Source organism: Accipiter gentilis, chromosome 1 (assembly GCF_929443795.1).
Source record: "Accipiter gentilis chromosome 1, bAccGen1.1, whole genome shotgun sequence".
NCBI lineage: Eukaryota > Metazoa > Chordata > Aves > Accipitriformes > Accipitridae > Astur > Astur gentilis.
The window spans coordinates 6851229-6869561 of NC_064880.1; the positions used below are offsets into that span (position 1 = coordinate 6851229).

The window sequence follows — 18333 nt, forward strand, 5'->3', positions numbered from 1 at the left end:
TGCTTAAATACTCTTTAACAACAAAATAAGATTGATGCATTTACTTTTATAGAGCACACGTTAGCTTCCCCCTCCCCTCATGTTAGTTCCCATTGTCTTTTCTAAATGTCCTTTTTGAAACCATATATTCCAAACTACTTAAAGAATGTCCACAATACAGGAAGCAATAGGTTGTGGCTGCAGATCAGATGCAAGAGACAATTTAACCTCCTCATCACTTGGCTCTCCTTGTAAATAGCAATCCATCATAAACTAGAACTTCATTCAGTGCTTAACTGCTATCTCTGAACAGTCATTCATATCATCCGCAATCCAAGAATACCATGCAGAATACCAGGCCCTGTATCAGTCCCACAATTAACGTCAAGCTAAACAGGAAATTAAACACATTCTCTTCTCCCTCTTCTCTAATGTGACATGTACTGACACCTTGCACAACATTTCCAAGGACTTTAAGGTGTGTGGTACCTGAGAAATCTGTTGTAACTTGGACTGCTCTAAGGTTTACTATTATCTGAGAAAGCTAAATCAAAGACAGGCGTAAAGACACCTCACCTTTGATGAAGTGAAATGGCTTTTTTTTTTTTTTTAAATACTGTTGGTGATTTTTACTGCTTCATTCATAATAGCAATTATGGGAACAATTCAGCCTGAGTACTCTCAATTTCAGTATCCCTCCTGGAGTGAATCATCCTGGAAAGCTCTGAATTTTCCTTGCTTCTATGATTAGTACATCTGCTATAGTGAGTTACTCTGCCATGATTTCTGCCAGAAATGTGGTTTAGGTGTTATTTTTATAAGATTATATGTGTAAATACCAGAATGTTGCTGGCTGCGTTTAGACTTAAGTGAAGGCTTTCTTTTTTTTTTTGAGGCTGACTTTAGAGGACAATTTTTGTAAAATAATTTCTGTTAGACCTCAGATAGTTTCAGTCAGGTTTTCCCTATTACATAGGGATGAAGCCAACCATAGGAGTCCAAGCTTCCTCAGCTGAGCTTCCCTAATTAAGTTTAAATTAATTATTTACGGAAAGTGAGATTGCTTTAACTTCCATTTTAGCAAAGCACAGAAGATGATTTTAGGCCATTCTTGGGGCTTTCCAGTAACACCGATGGAAGGCCTGGTGCTTCTTAAGCAGATAAAACCAGAGACTCACGGGAAACCTTAGATAGGGAGGCTGGTATGAAACCATAGGACTTGGTGACGCCGAGATGGAAACTCCTTTGTTTCTCCCCTAAGACATTTTGCCTGACAGAGGGTGAGTCGGACGCGTGGGCCTACCTGCTCAGGCGCACTGTGCCAAAGCAACCCCGCTCGCCCAGGCGCGTAGCCTCACTGGGGACCGCCACGGTTCCATCTTCTCCTGTGCCAGCTTTCTGCTGAGGACCAAACCGGAGCGGCCGGTAAAGGCGAGGGCAGAGGCGAGGAGCTCTGGAGCAGGCTGAACCCCGCCAACACGAAGCCTGGGCGCCCCCTCAGGCCTCGCAGCGGCCGGGGGAAGGCAGGCGCAGGGTCTCCCTCACGGCAACCTGCTTGGCGTGGTGTCTGGCAGCCTCCCCCGAGGCGGCCCGCGGCTGCCGGCTGCCCCCGGGGAGGCCGCCCTCCGCTCAGCCGGACTCTCCTCCCTCTCTTCGAACAGGGGAAGATTTTGGAAAAGACGGAGGCGTGCAGCCAGATCGCCTTCACCCGCTACGTGCGCTCCGGGAGGAAGCCGGGGCCGGACCCGCAGCTCTCGATGAGGGACGCGCGGTTCGGCCGGGTGCCGGGGAGGGTCTACCGGCCCCGCGCGCCATCTGCCGGCCTGCGGGCGGGCGCCATCTTCTGCCACGGCGGCGGCTGGCTGTACTGCAGCTTCGGGAGGGCAGGCCGGGTCGTTCCCTCCCCCGCGCAGCGCGGCTCTGCGCTGCCGCTGTTATCTTCTGGAGGCGGGGAGGACGGGGGGGGGAGGAATCATTCTGCCCCGAGACCTGTCAGAAGGTCCGGAATATGGCTGAGCTTCCCCGTCGTCTTCGGGCAGCTTAGTGCTCTCGGTGAAGCGCTGCTGCCTGCCTTGAGGGGGGGCGGCAGGGCTGAGGGGAAGAGGGACGAGGGGAGCTGAGGTGGCCCGTGGGGGTCGGGAAGGGCATGGACCAGGGCGGGAAAAGGCGGCTTCCACCTTCCTTGGCTGTTGCATCTGGAAAGGGAGCAGGCAGCTAACAACCCCCCAGGTTTTTGCAGGTCGCCGCGAAAAGATCTGCCGTCAGGTTGGCAGAGAAAGCAAGTCGATGGTTGTCTCTGTTGGGCGAGTTAAGTCAGTACTACCCTATGGAAGTCGTCTTGCTTCTTTTCACTTCTCAGCACCAGAGTGTCGCACGTCTTGTGGGAACACTCCTCCTCAGTAAACCATTTCTCCAGGATCCCAGATGGTCGGACAGAATTTCAAGGGGACTATTTTCATTTCTTCCCCCTCAATCTGCTAATGCAGGGAGAGTGCAAACAGACCCCAAAGTAAGGTTCACGTATCTCGCAGCACAGAGCTATGCTGGCACCACACAAAAAGAAGGAATGCTTTCCAGAGGAGTTTTCTTACATGTTGAGAACCTACTAATAAACTTGGAAGGTGGCAATTCAGGGATCTGTTTAATGAGATGTAATTACCCTGTAAACTTCAAGGAGTTTTCTAACAATCAAATGCTAATATATTTTCGTACTAAGAATACAGAAGAATAGAAATCTGTCCCAGTTATTTAAATAAACAAAAGAAAAATAAAATAATTCTCAACAGGAAATATCCTAAGTAAAGGTGAGGTGCAGACTGATTAAATTACTTCATCCACAAGCCAGATGCAGTCTACACCAGAAGAGTAAAATGAACTTATATCACAATTTCTGATTGATGCTATTTTCAGAAGACCCCAGCTATGCTACATCCTTGTAACTTCATCCTACCGGCTATCATTTATCTGTGATAACTTGCTGGACAAATGCCTGTTTAGCAGATAATGACACTTCTTTTGCTAAAGGAAAAATACTCCAAACAACACAGGGAAAGCCAATGGGCTGTAGGAAATTTGTATTTACATTTATGACATTTCCTTCTCTTACATTTGTCTCTTTCTGTGTACTAGGTATCGTTTAGCTCCTGAACACAAATACCCTGCTGCGTATGAAGACTGTCTTAATGCCACCATACACTTCATGAAGAATATAGAGCTCTATGGCGTGGATCCCGCCAATGTAATTGTCTGCGGGGACAGTGCTGGGGGCAATCTAGCAGCTGCTGTTAGCCAGACCCTTGCAGGTAGATCAGACCTCCCCAAACTACGTGCTCAGATCTTGATCTACCCAGGCCTTCAGGCGCTGGACTTCAATTTACCATCCTATCAGCAGAATCGGGGAGTCCCTCTCTTATTCCGAGAACGTGCCGCTTTCTACATGTTACACTACCTAAATGGGAATGCATCAAATCTGGAAGAGGTCTTGGAGGGTTCCCATATTCCTATAGATATTAAATTAAATTATAGGAAGTGGGTGAGTCCAGATAACATCCCCGAAAAATTTAAGGTCAGAGGCTACAAACCACATGTGCTACTTGACTGTACAACCGAAGTTTATGAGACCGTGAAAAGATTCTGTGAGCCCAACCTGTGCCCGCTGTTAGCTGAAGATGCTCTTATTCAGCAGCTGCCTGAGACTTTCACGTTGACTTGTGAGTATGATGTGCTGAGGGATGACGGCTTGCTTTACAAGAAGAGATTGGAGGACAACGGTGTTCGAGTGACCTGGTACCACCTTGAGGATGGATTATCATAAGCCTATATGATTATTGCGGTTTCTCATTTCCAGCTGGGGAAAGGGGATTGGACAGCATTGTTAAATTCATAAAAGGCCTGTAAAACCAACTTTCCCTCTTTATGCTTCTCCCACTAATGTCTCCGTTTAGGCTTCCAAACCTCAGGTAGTACTTGTCAGCAAAAATTTTATACCCTTTGATGTGTAACATACCAATTTTGATATTAATGAACTTCAAGTACTGTCTGAACACTGGTCTTTGTCCTCATGAGACTATTGACAGTTCAGTCTTTACAGTTTAAATATTTTCCACGTGCTGTGTTTCAATCCCTTTTCTTTCAAATCAGCATCTGATTGATTCCTTCTATTTAATTACCAGATCATTTACATCTCTGTAAATAATGTCTGTGGAATAATTTGGATGAAATAGCTCCTGTGAATTACAGTCGGGATCTTTGTGATGTCCATTTGGTAAGTTCCAAAGCACAACTTTATTTAGCTAGAAACTACCAGTTAGGTACATAGTGAGCTGGAGGGAAGAGTCAGAGGAAAGCTCTGGAAAAACAGGCAGAGATCAAGGTCTCAGTGGGAGATTGGACGTACACTCAGAGGGCATGGCAGAACCACGTCCGCAAGAGCAGTAGTACAAGGCCCAAGTTAATTGGGGACACCTTGCTGGAGGCAAGTAAGGGCTGCCCTGATTTTGAAATAACTATAGCTCTACAACCTCCTATTTAATTTTGGGATGTCTCCATTGTGCCCACTGAAGCTCAAGGTGAGAGATACTGGTTGAGAGGGAACACTTCTATCAGGTTTTAGAAAGACAGTAAGGGTCAGTGAACTGTGCTCTTGATCTATGTATACTGGAAGGTTTAGCTTAAAGAGCGAGAAGATATGAACCAAAATGCTTTCATGTTCTTTCAGAGACTGGCTCCCCAGCATTATTTTTTTAGAATTTGTGCTGTGATGTTTCTCCATGTTTTGAGTTTTCCTTGCAGAGCAAGGCAGTGTATTCCTCGACATGATGCTTCATTATACCCTGCTGATGAAAGCAAGGAAAAACAGTAGTGAGCCTACTCAAAGCAGTAAGACTGAGGAAATGAAAATCCTAACGAGAAAAAAAAAAAAAAAAAAAAAAAAATCCCACGACAGGAAATCAGAATTTTTTCCAGAAACAAACGCTGTCTTCCGCTTAGATTTCACAGTGCAAATGCCGCCCTTCCTTTAGCTTCCTGCAGGCTGCCGTTAGACAAAGAATCCCTAACCTTAAGGACAAACGACCTGGAGGTGAATCCGTCAGGAAGGCAGGTGCCCTGCAGCCCGCTGCAGGTTGTCCGGCTCTCCCGAAACGGCTGTACCGGCCCCGCAGCCCGAACGCCAGGCTCTCTCCGAGCGCCTGCCCCGAGCGCCCCCGAGGCTGCCCGCGCAGGTCACGCACTGCCTCCTTGAACCGAGATTACACCGCGCCTCAAGCCGGCAGCGCGGCCTCCCCCCCGGTGCTCGCTGGCCGCCCGCACCATGACCTCGGCGGCGGCTTTGCAGAGCTGTCACAAACGGACCGTGACGCCGCCGGCCCGGGCCGCGGTCGCGGCGCCGAGGGGGGGGGGGGCGGGCGGGCGGCCGCTGCCGGGCCCCGCCGCGGGCCGGGGAGCCCCGCGGGGCCGCCGCCGGGCCATGGCGCTGCTGCCCGCGCTGCTGCTGCTGCTCCTGCCCCTGGCGGCGCTGGCGCTGGCGCTGGCCACGGTCCTCCTCGGCCTCCCCAGCTACGACATCCCGCCCGGGGTGAATCAGCCCGCCAAGCTGCGCCTGGTCCTGGCCGTCCTGCTCAGCACGGCCGCCCTGGTGAGTCGCGCCCCGCAACGCCGCGCTCATCGTTTCGGGGGGCGGGGGAGTGTTTCCACCCGAGCCGGCGGGGGGTGGATGATGGGGAGCGGGCTGGGGAGGCTACAGGGTTTCGCAGGTCCACACACCACACCCCCCCCCCCCCACACGCCGCAGCCGCCCGGGCCGGGGTCCCCCGCGGCGAGGGTGGGCAGCCGCCGCCCGCCAGCGGGTTGCGTGAAACCCGGGCCGGCCCCGGCGAGCCCCGGCCCACGGACTGCGCTAGGAAGGAAGAAAACCCCCAACCTCAACAAAACCAACCAAGCAAAAAAAAAAAAAGAAAGAAAAAAAAAAAAAAAAAAAAGAGCCTGGATTAAGATCCGCATGCCCCTGCCGCCCTCATGTGATGCTTGCGGCTCCACATCGTGGGGAGAGTGCTGCGGGGGAGCACCCTCAATCAGGCCGCTCGCTGCTCCCGTCGTGGGCAAAACCCATTTCCCGTTCAGAAGTAGCATGCTAGGGCTTGTTAGCAGAGATTGCCAAACGGCGGTGCTGATTTAAGTGTCGAATTCAGAGCTGAGCTGGTGTTTTGGCTGATAACTGCCCTCAGCTTTAGGCGAAGTCACCTTGCACAAAGAAAACTACAGCCCTTCAACTGCTCCTGCCATGGTTGACGTTTATGGTACAAAATCCGGTTAGGGCTGCTTTACTTAATCCCTGGGCTCCCTTTTACAGCATTGCATAAACAGCATTAGAGCTCTCCTAAACGCTTCCTCTGTCACTTGCCGTATCTTTTAATTTTTTTAAATCTTCAGTTTTCTCCTTCACTCCTTTAGCCACAACGTCGCGTTTGCTATCACGCAGACCTTGTTTGTTTTCCTCCACACAGTTTCTTACGCCGTTGACATCCTCTTGAAATTTACTGGCAAAGCTACCTAGCTCTCCTGGATCCCACTAGCTCATGACAGCAAAGGAATGGATAAAGACAGACCCGCATTGGGCATTTAAAATTGGGATCTTGTTTAGTAATGCAACTGTAACAGTCTATTTGTTTAATTCCATTAATTTGGTTCCCAACTTCTTGTTTGCTCATTTACTACATCAGATTTATATTCTAGCTTGCAAGATCACTGCAAGAGCATTGGGAAAGGAAGCTTCTTGATTTTGCTCGGTAAATCTGTTGTGCAAATAAAAAGCAGTAACTAACTTGCACAACACAACTCAGCACTTAAGGTTTGCAAATTCACTGAGTTTTATGATCTAATTCAGGAATATTAGCTTATGCAATGAAGAACCATTAAAGCTTATATTGGTGTTTCTATATATGACATTTCATTGTTGTTATCAAGTATAAATGAAACAAGGATGAGCACAAAGTGTGCACAGGACACTACTGACAATTAAAATGTATACTCCAAGACAGCCAATTTGGATGGCCTATATAAAATTTCTGATGTGTTATTAGAATGACACTGGATTTGAGCAATGGAGGTAAATTTTTTACAATCTGTAGGGTGTGAGAACATGGGAAAATTGGTTTTCTCGAATCAGAGAGCTTTATTTTTATCGGACAACAGGGGTCACATCGCTGTGTGTGAAGCCTAGATTTTTCAGTCTGATTCTTCAGATTCCAGCTGGTATGATAAAAGTAGAACTTCTCCTTCTTCGTAAAACTAACCTAGGCAACCTTAAAACAAATGCTGCTTTCTGACTCTATCCTGGGATGTCTCTTAGGAGACTTAGGACTTTCTTTTCTTTCTTAGGACTGGGCATTCCTATCAAGAAAACCATCTGTGAAGTTACTTTTCCTCACTGTTTTCCACTGGTTTATTAAGGCAAAAACCAAGGACTAAACAACCTATTAGAACGAACTCACCTATCAGTACTCAGTATAGAGGAAACCATTCAGAGAGTCTTTGGGAAACGCTTGCATAGCCATTATCCTCCTCTATGAACGGTCCTCACGGTAGTTACTCTAACTACTTGTGCTGTTATTATTATATCTCCTTTAGCATATTTATATTTTACAACATTACCACTTTTTTTTTTTTTTTTGTAAGCTCTGTGTTTCTTTAAAATTTCCCTCAAACACAGTTCAATGTAAGTATGACGCAGAGTTTTTATACCTCAGCTAACTCAAGACTTTTAAAGAAGCCTTAATTTCTTTTACCTTTAACAGGGAAAGATTTTGGAGAAGACTGGACTTTGCAGTCAAATCACTTTTGGCCGATACGTGCGACAGGGACGGAAACTAGGGGTGGATCCAAAGCTCTTCATCCAGGATTTGCAGTTTAACAAAGTACCTGTGAGGGTTTATCAGCCTAAAGCTACCTCTGATGGGCGAAGGAGAGGTATCATCTTCTTTCACGGAGGAGGCTGGGTATTTGGAAGTCTTGGTAAGATATTTGCTGGAGGAATAATAGTAATGTAGAAAGAACATTCTCATCGTTTTATAAAACTGAAATAAGAGGAGGTTTCAGCATGTGATTTGGGAGGAGGTCTGAAGACAAATACCTGCCTTTCTGGAATGAACATTCCTTAGCTATCTCAAAGATCAGGGCAATAGCAAACCACTAATGAAAATATTTCTTTTCCAGATACCTATGAAAAAGTATGCCGCTACATATCCAGAGAAAGTGAATCGGTAGTTGTATCTGTTCAGTAAGTGAACCCTACCCAGTTCTGTTGTTTGGAGATTATTGTTGCTGTAGTGCCACAGAAAAGCTGCACTGGTTTTGGAGATGTTCTTTTTTGCAGAGATATTTCTAAAGAATTCAGTGAAGTCCATAAGGAGACAAAGAGTGTTAATGGAGATTTCATAGCTCTTAACTGTTCATGCCCTGATATACTCAAAAAGACCCAAATGGAAATATTTGGCACACTAAGAAAATCTATAAAAGCCCATCAAAAACTTAAGTAAAAAAAGTCTTCCTTGTGCTGAACATATGAACATGTTATTACATGATGCTCCAAAGAATTGTGATTTATAGAAAAAGAGAGAATAATCACACAGTATTACTCCCATTTTACACATGGGAAGCAGAGGCACAAAATTATTAAATTATCTTGTCAAGAATACACAGGGAGTTTTCAGCATGACTAAGAAATGTACAAAGTCTCAGTCAGACTCTTAACCAGAAGACAATCCTACTTTACTGAGTCCTTGTGACTGAATACACAATTTACAGCTTATCCACAATCACTAACTGAGGAATGCCTGCTTAGGAGGTAATGAATATCCTAACCTAGAGGAAAAATACCCCTAAATTATAGTGCTTTAAGACAGCATAGGATACCATTTCCTGATTAATACTAATGACATTTCCTTCTCTTACATTTGTCTCTTTCTGTGTACTAGGTATCGTTTAGCTCCTGAACACAAATACCCTGCTGCGTATGAAGACTGTCTTAATGCCACCATACACTTTATGAAGAATATAGAGCTCTATGGCGTGGATCCCGCCAATGTAATTGTCTGCGGGGACAGTGCTGGGGGCAATCTAGCAGCTGCTGTTAGCCAGACCCTTGCAGGTAGATCAGACCTCCCCAAACTACGTGCTCAGATCTTGATCTACCCAGGCCTTCAGGCACTGGACTTCAATTTACCATCTTATCATCAAAATCGAGGAGTCCCTCTCTTATTCCGAGAACGTGCCGCTTTCTTTGCTTTGCAGTACTTAAATGGGGATGCGCTGCATATGCAAGAGGTCTTGGAGGGCTCTCATATTCCTCCAGATATGAGGCTGAAGTACAGGAAGTGGGTGAGTCCAGATAACATCCCTGAAAAATTTAAAGTCAGAGGTGTGAAGCCACTTAGGCCCACTGATTTTATAGCTGAAGTTTATGAGACAGTGAAAAGATTCTGTGAGCCCAACCTGTGTCCGCTGTTAGCCGAAGATGCTATTGTTCACCAGCTGCCCGAGTCTTTCATCTTGACCTGTGAGTATGATGTGCTGAGGGATGACGGCTTGCTTTACAAGAAGAGATTGGAGGACAACGGTGTTCGAGTGACCTGGTACCACCTCGAGGATGGATTCCACGGAATCATAAGCCTATATGATTATTGCGGTTTCTCATTTCCAGCTGGGAAAAGGGGATTGGACAGTGTTGTTAACTTCCTAAAAAGCTTATAGTAAACATCTTAGATTCCACGAGTCTGTTCATGCCTCAACCTAGGAAAATATCTTTTTAGGATATTTAATATCAGGTGATGGGTAGTCAATCAAGGGCAGACATTAACAATGATAAACAAGGCTCATCAGAACCTCATTCCAGCTGTTAGTTGGAACGTGGAATATGCAAACCTTATACAAGCTTGTACCATGCTGCAAGCCCTTATCTTTAGCTGTGTCAATAAAGAAGAACATTATTTTGAATGGAGATCCTGGTTTGCCCCACTTGTTTAAAATAAAATGTGTCTGTCTATGAAGAGAGACTGTGTGTCGCGCAGGTATGTGTGGTGTGTTGGTATAGAGGAATACATCACTTCTATAGCAATGTTTTGAGACATAACTCTGTGCTCTGATTCTGAACTCTTAACAGTTAGAGAAAGACACCCAACTGACTTCAGTGGGTTAGGAGCCACTGTTTTGCTCAACACTAAATATGATGCAGCCTAGAATGTGGTTACTGGAACAACAGTCACCATGGGGATAGCAAAGAAATGGTTCTACGGCCAAGCAGTTCCACACATCACCCATGTTTCTCAGCACACAGGCAGGCAGAAGTGGAGCCCTTTTCTGCCTTAGTTTTAGCACTGGACAACTGAGTAATCTTTCACCCATGTAACTTGAAGGACAGTTCCAACAACCAGGGAGGGGCATGCTGGTGAGACGAAATATGATTGCGTCGCAAAAAGATGGACAGGATTGGTGGAAAATTGAACCCAAATACTCTGCTAAAGTTCTCATTGGAAACTGGCTGGAAGAGAGAAAAGAGGTAAGATCAGGAAAGAAGTGTGAGAGCAGGAATAGAGTGGGTCAGAACCAATGCTGTGGAGGTAGAATACTACTTCAGTCATAAGCTAGATTGAGGTTCATCTCAGAAGCATGATAAAAGGGAGAAGGATAAGCATCTTGCTTGGCCTGCATCCATTCATTTTGTTAATGATTGGCCATTCTCTCTAAGCCAGGACAGAAGCAATGCCTGAGCGTGGGTTACATTGTATGGTTCACACCGGACATCATATTAGCCAATTAAAAATGCTATAGCACTTTTTATGGCAATCCCTTCAGACTGCTATACAACTTGCATACAACTAACTATACAACAACAACAACATATACAACTTCATAATATAAACCAACATTATACAAGAGAGGCTTCACTAATCCTTCCATAAATTAAATACTTATTATTACTTGTATCAGAGGATCTTTAATGATTTGGATATTGGTTTCTTTACTTGTATAAACAAGAGGATCTTTGCTAGGAGAGCTGCTCGATGGATTGCATGCCCTGCTTAAGGGCTGAGCAAGATTTTATCATGAGACATTTAACTTTGTCAAAACATGCCTGTTAGGTTCAATATTAGAGCTGTTAGGGCAAATCCTCCTGACTCCACTAAAATTACTTCCTCTAGATGTTTTTTTTTTTTTCTGGAGCAAAATGCTAGACTATAATATTGCAGAGACTGGCCTGCTGCAGCAGAATTAGGAACAAAGGGACAAAAGTTTGTTTGTCCTCTTTCACATGCTAGTTCACACGGCAGGTGAAAGTATTAAACACCAAACCATGAATAATTTTTCAGGGGCTGTACAGTATCTTGTATTTACACCAAGAAATCAATCCAGAATTTTATAATGGCTGATTATGCCAGCTGACTTTACCATCTGAGAAAAAGTACCATAGCACAGACTTTCCAAGTGCATGCTTTTTAAATGCATAGATGAAGAAAGCAGCACTGGAACAGAGCTTCTGTAACGATCAGATTGCCTTAGCTATACTGAGTGTTGTATGTATCTCTCTAGTTTATAAAAGACACTGGGAAACTCGGCAGCAGCATATACAGAACAGACTTCATTTGCTTCCCAGATCACAAACCAGACCAAACACTAAGGAGAACCATGATGGAAAAATTTGAGGTAAGTAAAAGAAGTTTCAAAGGCGGGGCTGTGTGTGCCAACATTCCAAACAATGATGATCTTTGACTAATACTTAAATCATATTTAATATCCTTTAACAACTATATACGTAAAAGAAGGCACTGCAGCTCCGTGGCAAATTTACAGGATCCAGAGCTCCCTCATATGTTTGATTAAAGTAGGATGCCTTTCAGAGGTAGACAAACAGCACATACTTCCTGATACTCTCTGGTTGTTTCCGAGTCTCTGCTTCGGTGGGTGACCAGGGCACATGAAGAAAATCTGCACATTACTATCAGCTAGCACTGGGTATTGCATCTTCAGGACATTCTGTGGGCTATAATATGAGCTTGCCAGTAAAAGAGGATTATTTTCACCAGCACACCTCCAATTCATAGGAATGAACTGCATTTAAATGCGTCCCAGATCTTTCACAACAATACTTTTCCCACAAGTATCATCTGCTAGAACGTCCCTTCCTCCAAGGTGCCTCTCCACCCCCAAATATTCTTGTCAGTCACTCCTGACAGACAGTTAGAAGGTAGTACATGTAATGCTAGTGCACAAGGAAACACTTAAGCAGCACAAGACAATCAGCTTTTCATTTGCAGGCTTCTTAAATGTATCTGCAAATCCCTGATGCATGAGTTGAAACCAGACTAATCAGATCTCATGACATACAGATGTAGTTGCTTAATTTAACTGGACATCTACTTTACTTGAAATACAAATGCTTTTATTTTCAGGGATTAAATTATAAGTAAAAGTAATGTTAGTACTGACAAAATATTGTCATATCATTGGCAGTACAATCTGACTCAAAAGCATGCTAAGCTGTGTGAATGCTATGTTCAAAGACAAGCAGCATGGTTTCATTTCTCATTTAATTCTCATTTCAGGGCCTGCCAATGCAGCACTTCTTTACCCATCATGAGGAGCCAAGAAGCCGAAATTTGGTATCGGAGTATGATGATAAATACAATAGACATGGTTACAACCCTGTGCTGCCTCCCCTCTGCAGCTGGAATGGACGCAAGTTTGCCTGGATTTCTCAGAAATCAGATTTCCCCATTCTTGGTAGTTTTTGGCGTTATTATTTCAATCAGATGGAACATGGTGCAGTGGTCAATATATAGACTTACAGCCAGGAACCTCCTTCTGTTTTAATTCTGAAAATGGATTTTGTGGTGACTTTTAACTGCTTTCTTACCCAGTCAGTAGCTTATTCTTCAGATTGATAAAGTGGAAATGTTATCCATATAACAATACTTAATCACCACAGGAAGCAGTGAAGGATAGTGCCAATAAACAGATTTCTCTCCCCTATGCAATAATGCAAGACACCAGTTGAAAACAAGGAGAGCTGTGAGATACAACTAGCAGGAGTATTACTATGTTTCTGAATTTAAGCGACATGTACAGCTCTTCTAACTTTTTTAATATCTACCAGAGAGACTACGAAGAATCAGGACTCTTTACATTTATACTGTTACTGCTGTCCTATCGATATCTAACAGTGATTTTCCCTTCCAGAGGGTAGACACACATGCTCTGGGAACAAAAAGATCTGTTTTGTCCTTAATCTGCTGTCAAAATAGTACAAATATTCCCTGTGGCAACTGTGGAGTAAAACCACCAGAACCCAAAATTTAATTCTATAATTTCTAACATTTAATCATTTCTTGTCTTAGAACCACCTACCAACTATGGCCTTCTTGAGCACCTGATGAAAAAATGGCACGAGAAAGAAGATGGAGTGATAAAAAGTGTCTACACCATTTCCTATGAAAGCCCACCAATTTCTGCTTTTGCTACTTGTCAACTGAGACAACCAGCTAAAACTCATGATTTCCCTTTCAACCAGGGATGTCTTCCCCAAAATGTTAGTAGAATCCTGGATTATGAAGGGGGTCAGAAATACCTGCAAGCCATCAGCCAACTGGTGAGAGACAGAAAAGCAAGGGACGCCTCCGTGTAAACTGCTTAGGGTGATCTTAAGTACTACTTAATATAGCTTGTTGCTCATGTACGTAAGAGTGATCTGTTCCATGCAGAACGAATGAGAATTAGGTTATAAATGTGGAGGGCTGTCTACTAATTAAAACAAGTTGCTGGGTTACGTGCAGACATGCAGATGGCTGGGAATATTTCAGAAGATATTAAATCACTGGAAACAAAATTTTCATCTATTGGTTTCTGGTCAATGAACAGTTGCAGGAAGAAAAAAACAAAACAGAATGGGACTGAACCTGAAAGGATATAAATCTCTTAATTGCTTTGTCCTTAGCTTTTTTTTTTTTTCATTTTTACACAGCTTGCTATAATTTCTTTGACGAAAGAGTAGAAAAGAAACTTGTGTTATTCCATAATGTGTCAGAAACATCCAAGAATAAAGTAAACCTATGAAATGGCTGCATACCTAAGGACAAGGTGAACCAAGGTTTATCCCAATGCAGTAAGCAAGCAGACCTTGATTGCCCTTGGCTTTACATATTGAATGGCACTTCATGGTAGATAAGCTGCAAAGTGAACTACATTAGTTGACCTTACATTACCAAACAGTAAACCTAGAAGAAATAGTTGTAGGTGGCCTTTATACTGCTGGATAGGCCACCCCGATCCTTTACTTGGTTGAGAAAGTATGTGAATGACCTGTGTAAAAAATGCTGACAGAAGTCCAAATTCTTATTGCACTGATGTGCAACTCCTGTATTTAAATCACATTTGGTTCAGAGGAGATATTTGGAAGGTTCAGCTGCTATTGGTCTGAGGCTCAACAATAAACTTGCAGCAAGTTAAAGGCTTAGATTAAATATATCTGGAATTAATTCAATGCATATTTATCTCTTAAACAATTTTGCTCAAGATTAGCAATAATAAAATTATTTTTAGGAACAAGATAAAGCATATACTTTAGTCTTGGCATGGACAAGCCTCTGGCCATGGTCTGTACAGAGTTTTACCCCTGCAACATTTTAGTCGCTGTGATTTAGGTTTGCTTTTTCAAGGTCGGATTTTCAACTGAAGGACATGGACGATTCAGGCGTGTGTGTAGAGCAACAGTGGCACCTATTGGCAAAGTCATTCTTCACTGACTGTGAGACAACCAAAAACGTCTGCGGGAGAGGTACGCAGACCCTCAACTAGTTGCATGAATCAGAAGGCAGCATTGTTAATGAAATCTTTCAGAGATGCAAGAGCCCTGATAATTAGATAAGCATTATATGAGGTTCTGGGGGGCTTCAAAGCCCCAGGGAGATCAAAGAGAATTAGAAAAAATGGAAAGCAAAATAGGTGAAAGTAGTCACTGAAACACAGCCAGCTATTAGTCCTGTGTTATAAAAAACACATTCTCTTGAAAAAAAAATCTTTAAAATAATCCATGAAGAAGGCATGCCTTACAATGGAATGAAAATTGGCAGATACAGAAATTCTTGTATCCACAAGGAAGTCCATCCAGATTAATTTTAGTGCCAATATGACTATAAAAAGTGTGTTTTTCTGTTTGTTACCCATGTGCTAATATTTTTAATGAAAATACCAACCAGGCATGCATCTTAATAGCACAACAAAGCCCATTTAATATTTAGAATACAGCTTAGAAAATTATACAAAGGTAGTCTTCATTTCACACAACTCTATCAGTTTGCTTAAAAATCTGGTCATCGATCATTCATAATTATTAAATATTTATAGTAAATGAAACATTTAAGGTTACTATCTACCGTGCTTCTAAAACCAAAGCTCATATATGGAAGGAAATGACCAGCTTGCTGTACAGGGAATTACTGAGATGCACAAGTACCACCTTTGAAATTTGTAGGAAAACATTAATTCTAAATCTGTAAACTGACTGGGCAGGGCTCCCCAAGCACAGGTCTAATCTGTTCAACTGTTGAGACATTTACAAGTAAAATATACAACTACGACGCCCAAAGGAACCAAACAAAGCATGCAGCTAACTGGATGAAATGCATTTGGATAGAGAGCTTCTTAAATAGAAAAATGCACAACTCTACGAGACATGTCAGTTGTGATTAATAATACCCGGTAGCAAAATATCTGCTTTGAACTGTTTAACTGATTAGCTGTTTTCACTTCAGCAATACTAAATATGCATCACAGATATCTAGCCAGCTTTTTGGTGACTCAAGCCTCAAGCTGAACTCATGACAGAAAGAGTCCAGGCTTCTCCATCTCTTGATCCACGTTCAGTGAAGGTGAACATACACACACCAACCAGCCAGTAACAAAAATTGAATGAACGTATCTTTACCTCAAACACATTGCTCAAACATTCTACGAGACAAAATTTCAGACAGAATAGCACTGATATTCAAGCTTTTCCTCCCCTTTTTTTTCCTACAAAATGTACTTGACCTAGATTATTCCAGACAGAACCACCCAAAACCGTAAGGTTGAGCCATTGCTGAAAGCAATGCTGCAAACACATGGCTACACCAAGAATACCTCATTTATATTTTCTTGCAGACCTTTTGATTAGGTCATAATCCTTGGTTCTGATCCTGTACATCTGTTTCATTGCCAGTAGGTAGAGGTAAGCGCATACACAATTTTTTCCAAGTACTATGCTGCATTTGGCAGAAGTGCATTGAAGTAGGAATGGCAGATAAAAATGAAGGATACCTACACCTATAATTATAGACGCTAATTCTTGCTGAGACAAACAATGCTGTTTAATCAGTTACAATATTGTTGTGCTAGAGATTCCTTTAGTAATAAATAGCCTTGTTGTGTCTAACACAAATACATTTCCCAACTCCCTTGAATCTTCAGAAATTACAAAGACAATTACAATTACTCAAGATAAAAACCACTAAAATGGAGGTCATTTTGCCTGTGCTTCAGAGCAGGTGAAAACTGAAACAATTAAGATGTTTACAGCTGCCATGGAAGATGCAAGAAAATCTGAAATGTCATCAATAAAAATTTTGCAATAACTTAGAAATCCATTTACTAGTAAATAGAAAATGCAGCCAAGTAATGAAAATGTACAACAGAAATGCTGGGTTACACTATGAAGATGTACACTTTTCAGGAAAAGGGGATATTAATGATGAAAATAGCATAACCTTACAAAGAAAAGAGATCAACTTGAAATACAGACCTGGTGATAGAAACTCTTGAACTTGGACAGCTCTGAAATATGGATCCAGTTCAGAACTTAAGTACATTTCTATCAGACAAGTATAGGTAATGTTTATTCTGGTACACTCTGATGTTGTAAGGCAGAATTCATTAATGTACAACAAGCACTTTGGGACTCCTGGGAATCATTGTAATATGCAAAGGGTTACCTTTTGCTGATGTGTTAGGTTTATCCAAGCTTTTTTTGAGAAACTTTTTTTTTAGTCTCAGGGCCTTGTAGTCACTTGTGACTGGAAAGCAAGAGTGCACCAGTCTCTTCAATTTTTCATGGAGCAAATAGATGTTTTGATACAACTCTGTTATGAAAATGTTCTAGCAGCCTTGATTGCATGAAAGCAGGCTCATATCTGAACTTCTGTGACATTAAAGAGACAAAGTGATAGTCAGAATTGATGCACATCTCTCAGAGCAAGCATGTTTCTTGCCTTGAAGGAGACCGATGTCAGCCTAGATGAGCTGCACAAACAGGAAGACAGATTCTTTGGACTGAGAATCTCAGTCAGGGTTGGGCCTCAGACAAGGAACACTGATTCTGGCTGGCAAGTTCGTCAATAATTGGGGACTGTGGATGCCAGCTGTGAAGTGAGGGTGGTCACAGAGACTAAATGGCAAGGTTTCAGGGAGAAGAGAAACAGGCTGTTGACAAGACGTTCACGTGGTCAGGAAGCCTCTTTCAGAAAGTTATAAATATTCCTTGGAAGGTGCTTAAAAAGAGCTATCCAAGTCAGTTAACTGGTGCAGCAGCTTCATTGGTCTGAATTTGAGCGCTACCTAACAGGGACACAATGGCTGCCAAGTCCTGTCCTCCAAATCTGCACATTCCACTGCACTGATTTCTTTGAACAGTGCCTTTAAGCACGTATAGCTCCTGGGACTGGGATTCAGAGTCACCCTGCTCTCATAAAAAGCTTTCTTTGATGGTAGTTACACAAGGCACGCATATCTGGCAAAGCCTGTTGTATATTTAAACGTGTATTTTTCATATTGGTGATGAAAACATCGAATTGCATTAGTAACTAACCTTTTCCTTTTTAAAATTTTTGTACTGTTTGCTGAACTGAGCTGAACTGATCAGCTCTTGAAAAGCACCATCTTAAAACCATGCCATTGATACACCTTTTTTTCCCCAGAAGTCTAAGCAGTCTAAACAGATTTCATTTGCAATACACCTATGATGATAATCTTACTGCCACATGGGGTTGTAACACTTCAGGAAAAAAATTAATTTACTAGCTTTTAAAAAGAATTCATATTTGGTCCTTCTTTTCTAGACAGTGCAGCTTTCCTCATAGAAATACTATTATGCATCAGCCTAAACTACAGCTCCCATCAAGATTTTCATCAAACAAAGCAAATACTTAAAGTGCTGTTTCACACAGCTTTTAAAAGTGGCATAGAGGACCACGTAGGGGCATGGTCGCACTGATTTCAATAATACTAAGTTAACCATTAAGTGCGGTTAGGCCCTGCTTACTCACCCAAACAAAG

The 18333-nt window shown here is 42.9% G+C and overlaps 4 protein-coding genes across 4 annotated transcripts in view; 3 read left to right on the forward strand and 1 right to left on the reverse strand.

Annotated features, from left to right (window-relative positions):
- LRRC38 (leucine rich repeat containing 38) overlaps positions 1-18333 on the reverse strand; it is a 90625-nt gene that overhangs the window by 37619 nt on the left and 34673 nt on the right. The window lies entirely within an intron of this gene.
- LOC126043237 (arylacetamide deacetylase-like 4) lies at positions 723-3858 on the forward strand. Its single transcript, XM_049811308.1, has 4 exons — positions 723-743; positions 1641-1871; positions 2233-2282; positions 3109-3858. Exons 1-4 carry the CDS (start codon positions 723-725, stop codon positions 3791-3793), a joined length of 987 nt encoding a protein of 328 aa, XP_049667265.1. The 3' UTR covers positions 3794-3858.
- LOC126043164 (arylacetamide deacetylase-like 4) lies at positions 5386-9973 on the forward strand. The gene is made up of 4 exons (XM_049811175.1): positions 5386-5614; positions 7773-7989; positions 8191-8254; positions 8952-9973. The coding sequence occupies exons 1-4, from the start codon at positions 5447-5449 to the stop codon at positions 9724-9726; spliced, it is 1224 nt and encodes a 407-aa protein (XP_049667132.1). The 5' UTR covers positions 5386-5446; the 3' UTR covers positions 9727-9973.
- Positions 10067-13809, forward strand: CFAP107 (cilia and flagella associated protein 107). The gene is made up of 4 exons (XM_049811381.1): positions 10067-10531; positions 11563-11676; positions 12576-12753; positions 13368-13809. The coding sequence occupies exons 1-4, from the start codon at positions 10415-10417 to the stop codon at positions 13652-13654; spliced, it is 696 nt and encodes a 231-aa protein (XP_049667338.1). The 5' UTR covers positions 10067-10414; the 3' UTR covers positions 13655-13809.

Coding starts and splice junctions, on each gene's coding strand:
- LOC126043237 (XM_049811308.1), top strand. CDS start 723: ATGATTAGTACATCTGCTATA. Junction 744..1,640: donor TGATTAGTACATCTGCTATA/GTGAGTTACTCT, acceptor CTCTTCGAACAG/GGGAAGATTTTGGAAAAGAC. Junction 1,872..2,232: donor GCTTCGGGAGGGCAGGCCGG/GTCGTTCCCTCC, acceptor CGCCGCGAAAAG/ATCTGCCGTCAGGTTGGCAG.
- LOC126043164 (XM_049811175.1), top strand. CDS start 5,447: ATGGCGCTGCTGCCCGCGCTGCTGCTGCTGCTCCTGCCCCTGGCGGCG. Junction 5,615..7,772: donor TGCTCAGCACGGCCGCCCTG/GTGAGTCGCGCC, acceptor TACCTTTAACAG/GGAAAGATTTTGGAGAAGAC. Junction 8,255..8,951: donor TCGGTAGTTGTATCTGTTCA/GTAAGTGAACCC, acceptor TCTGTGTACTAG/GTATCGTTTAGCTCCTGAAC.
- CFAP107 (XM_049811381.1), top strand. CDS start 10,415: ATGCTGGTGAGACGAAATATGATTGCGTCGCAAAAAGATGGACAGGAT. Junction 11,677..12,575: donor CCATGATGGAAAAATTTGAG/GTAAGTAAAAGA, acceptor TTCTCATTTCAG/GGCCTGCCAATGCAGCACTT. Junction 12,754..13,367: donor ATCAGATTTCCCCATTCTTG/GTAGTTTTTGGC, acceptor TTCTTGTCTTAG/AACCACCTACCAACTATGGC.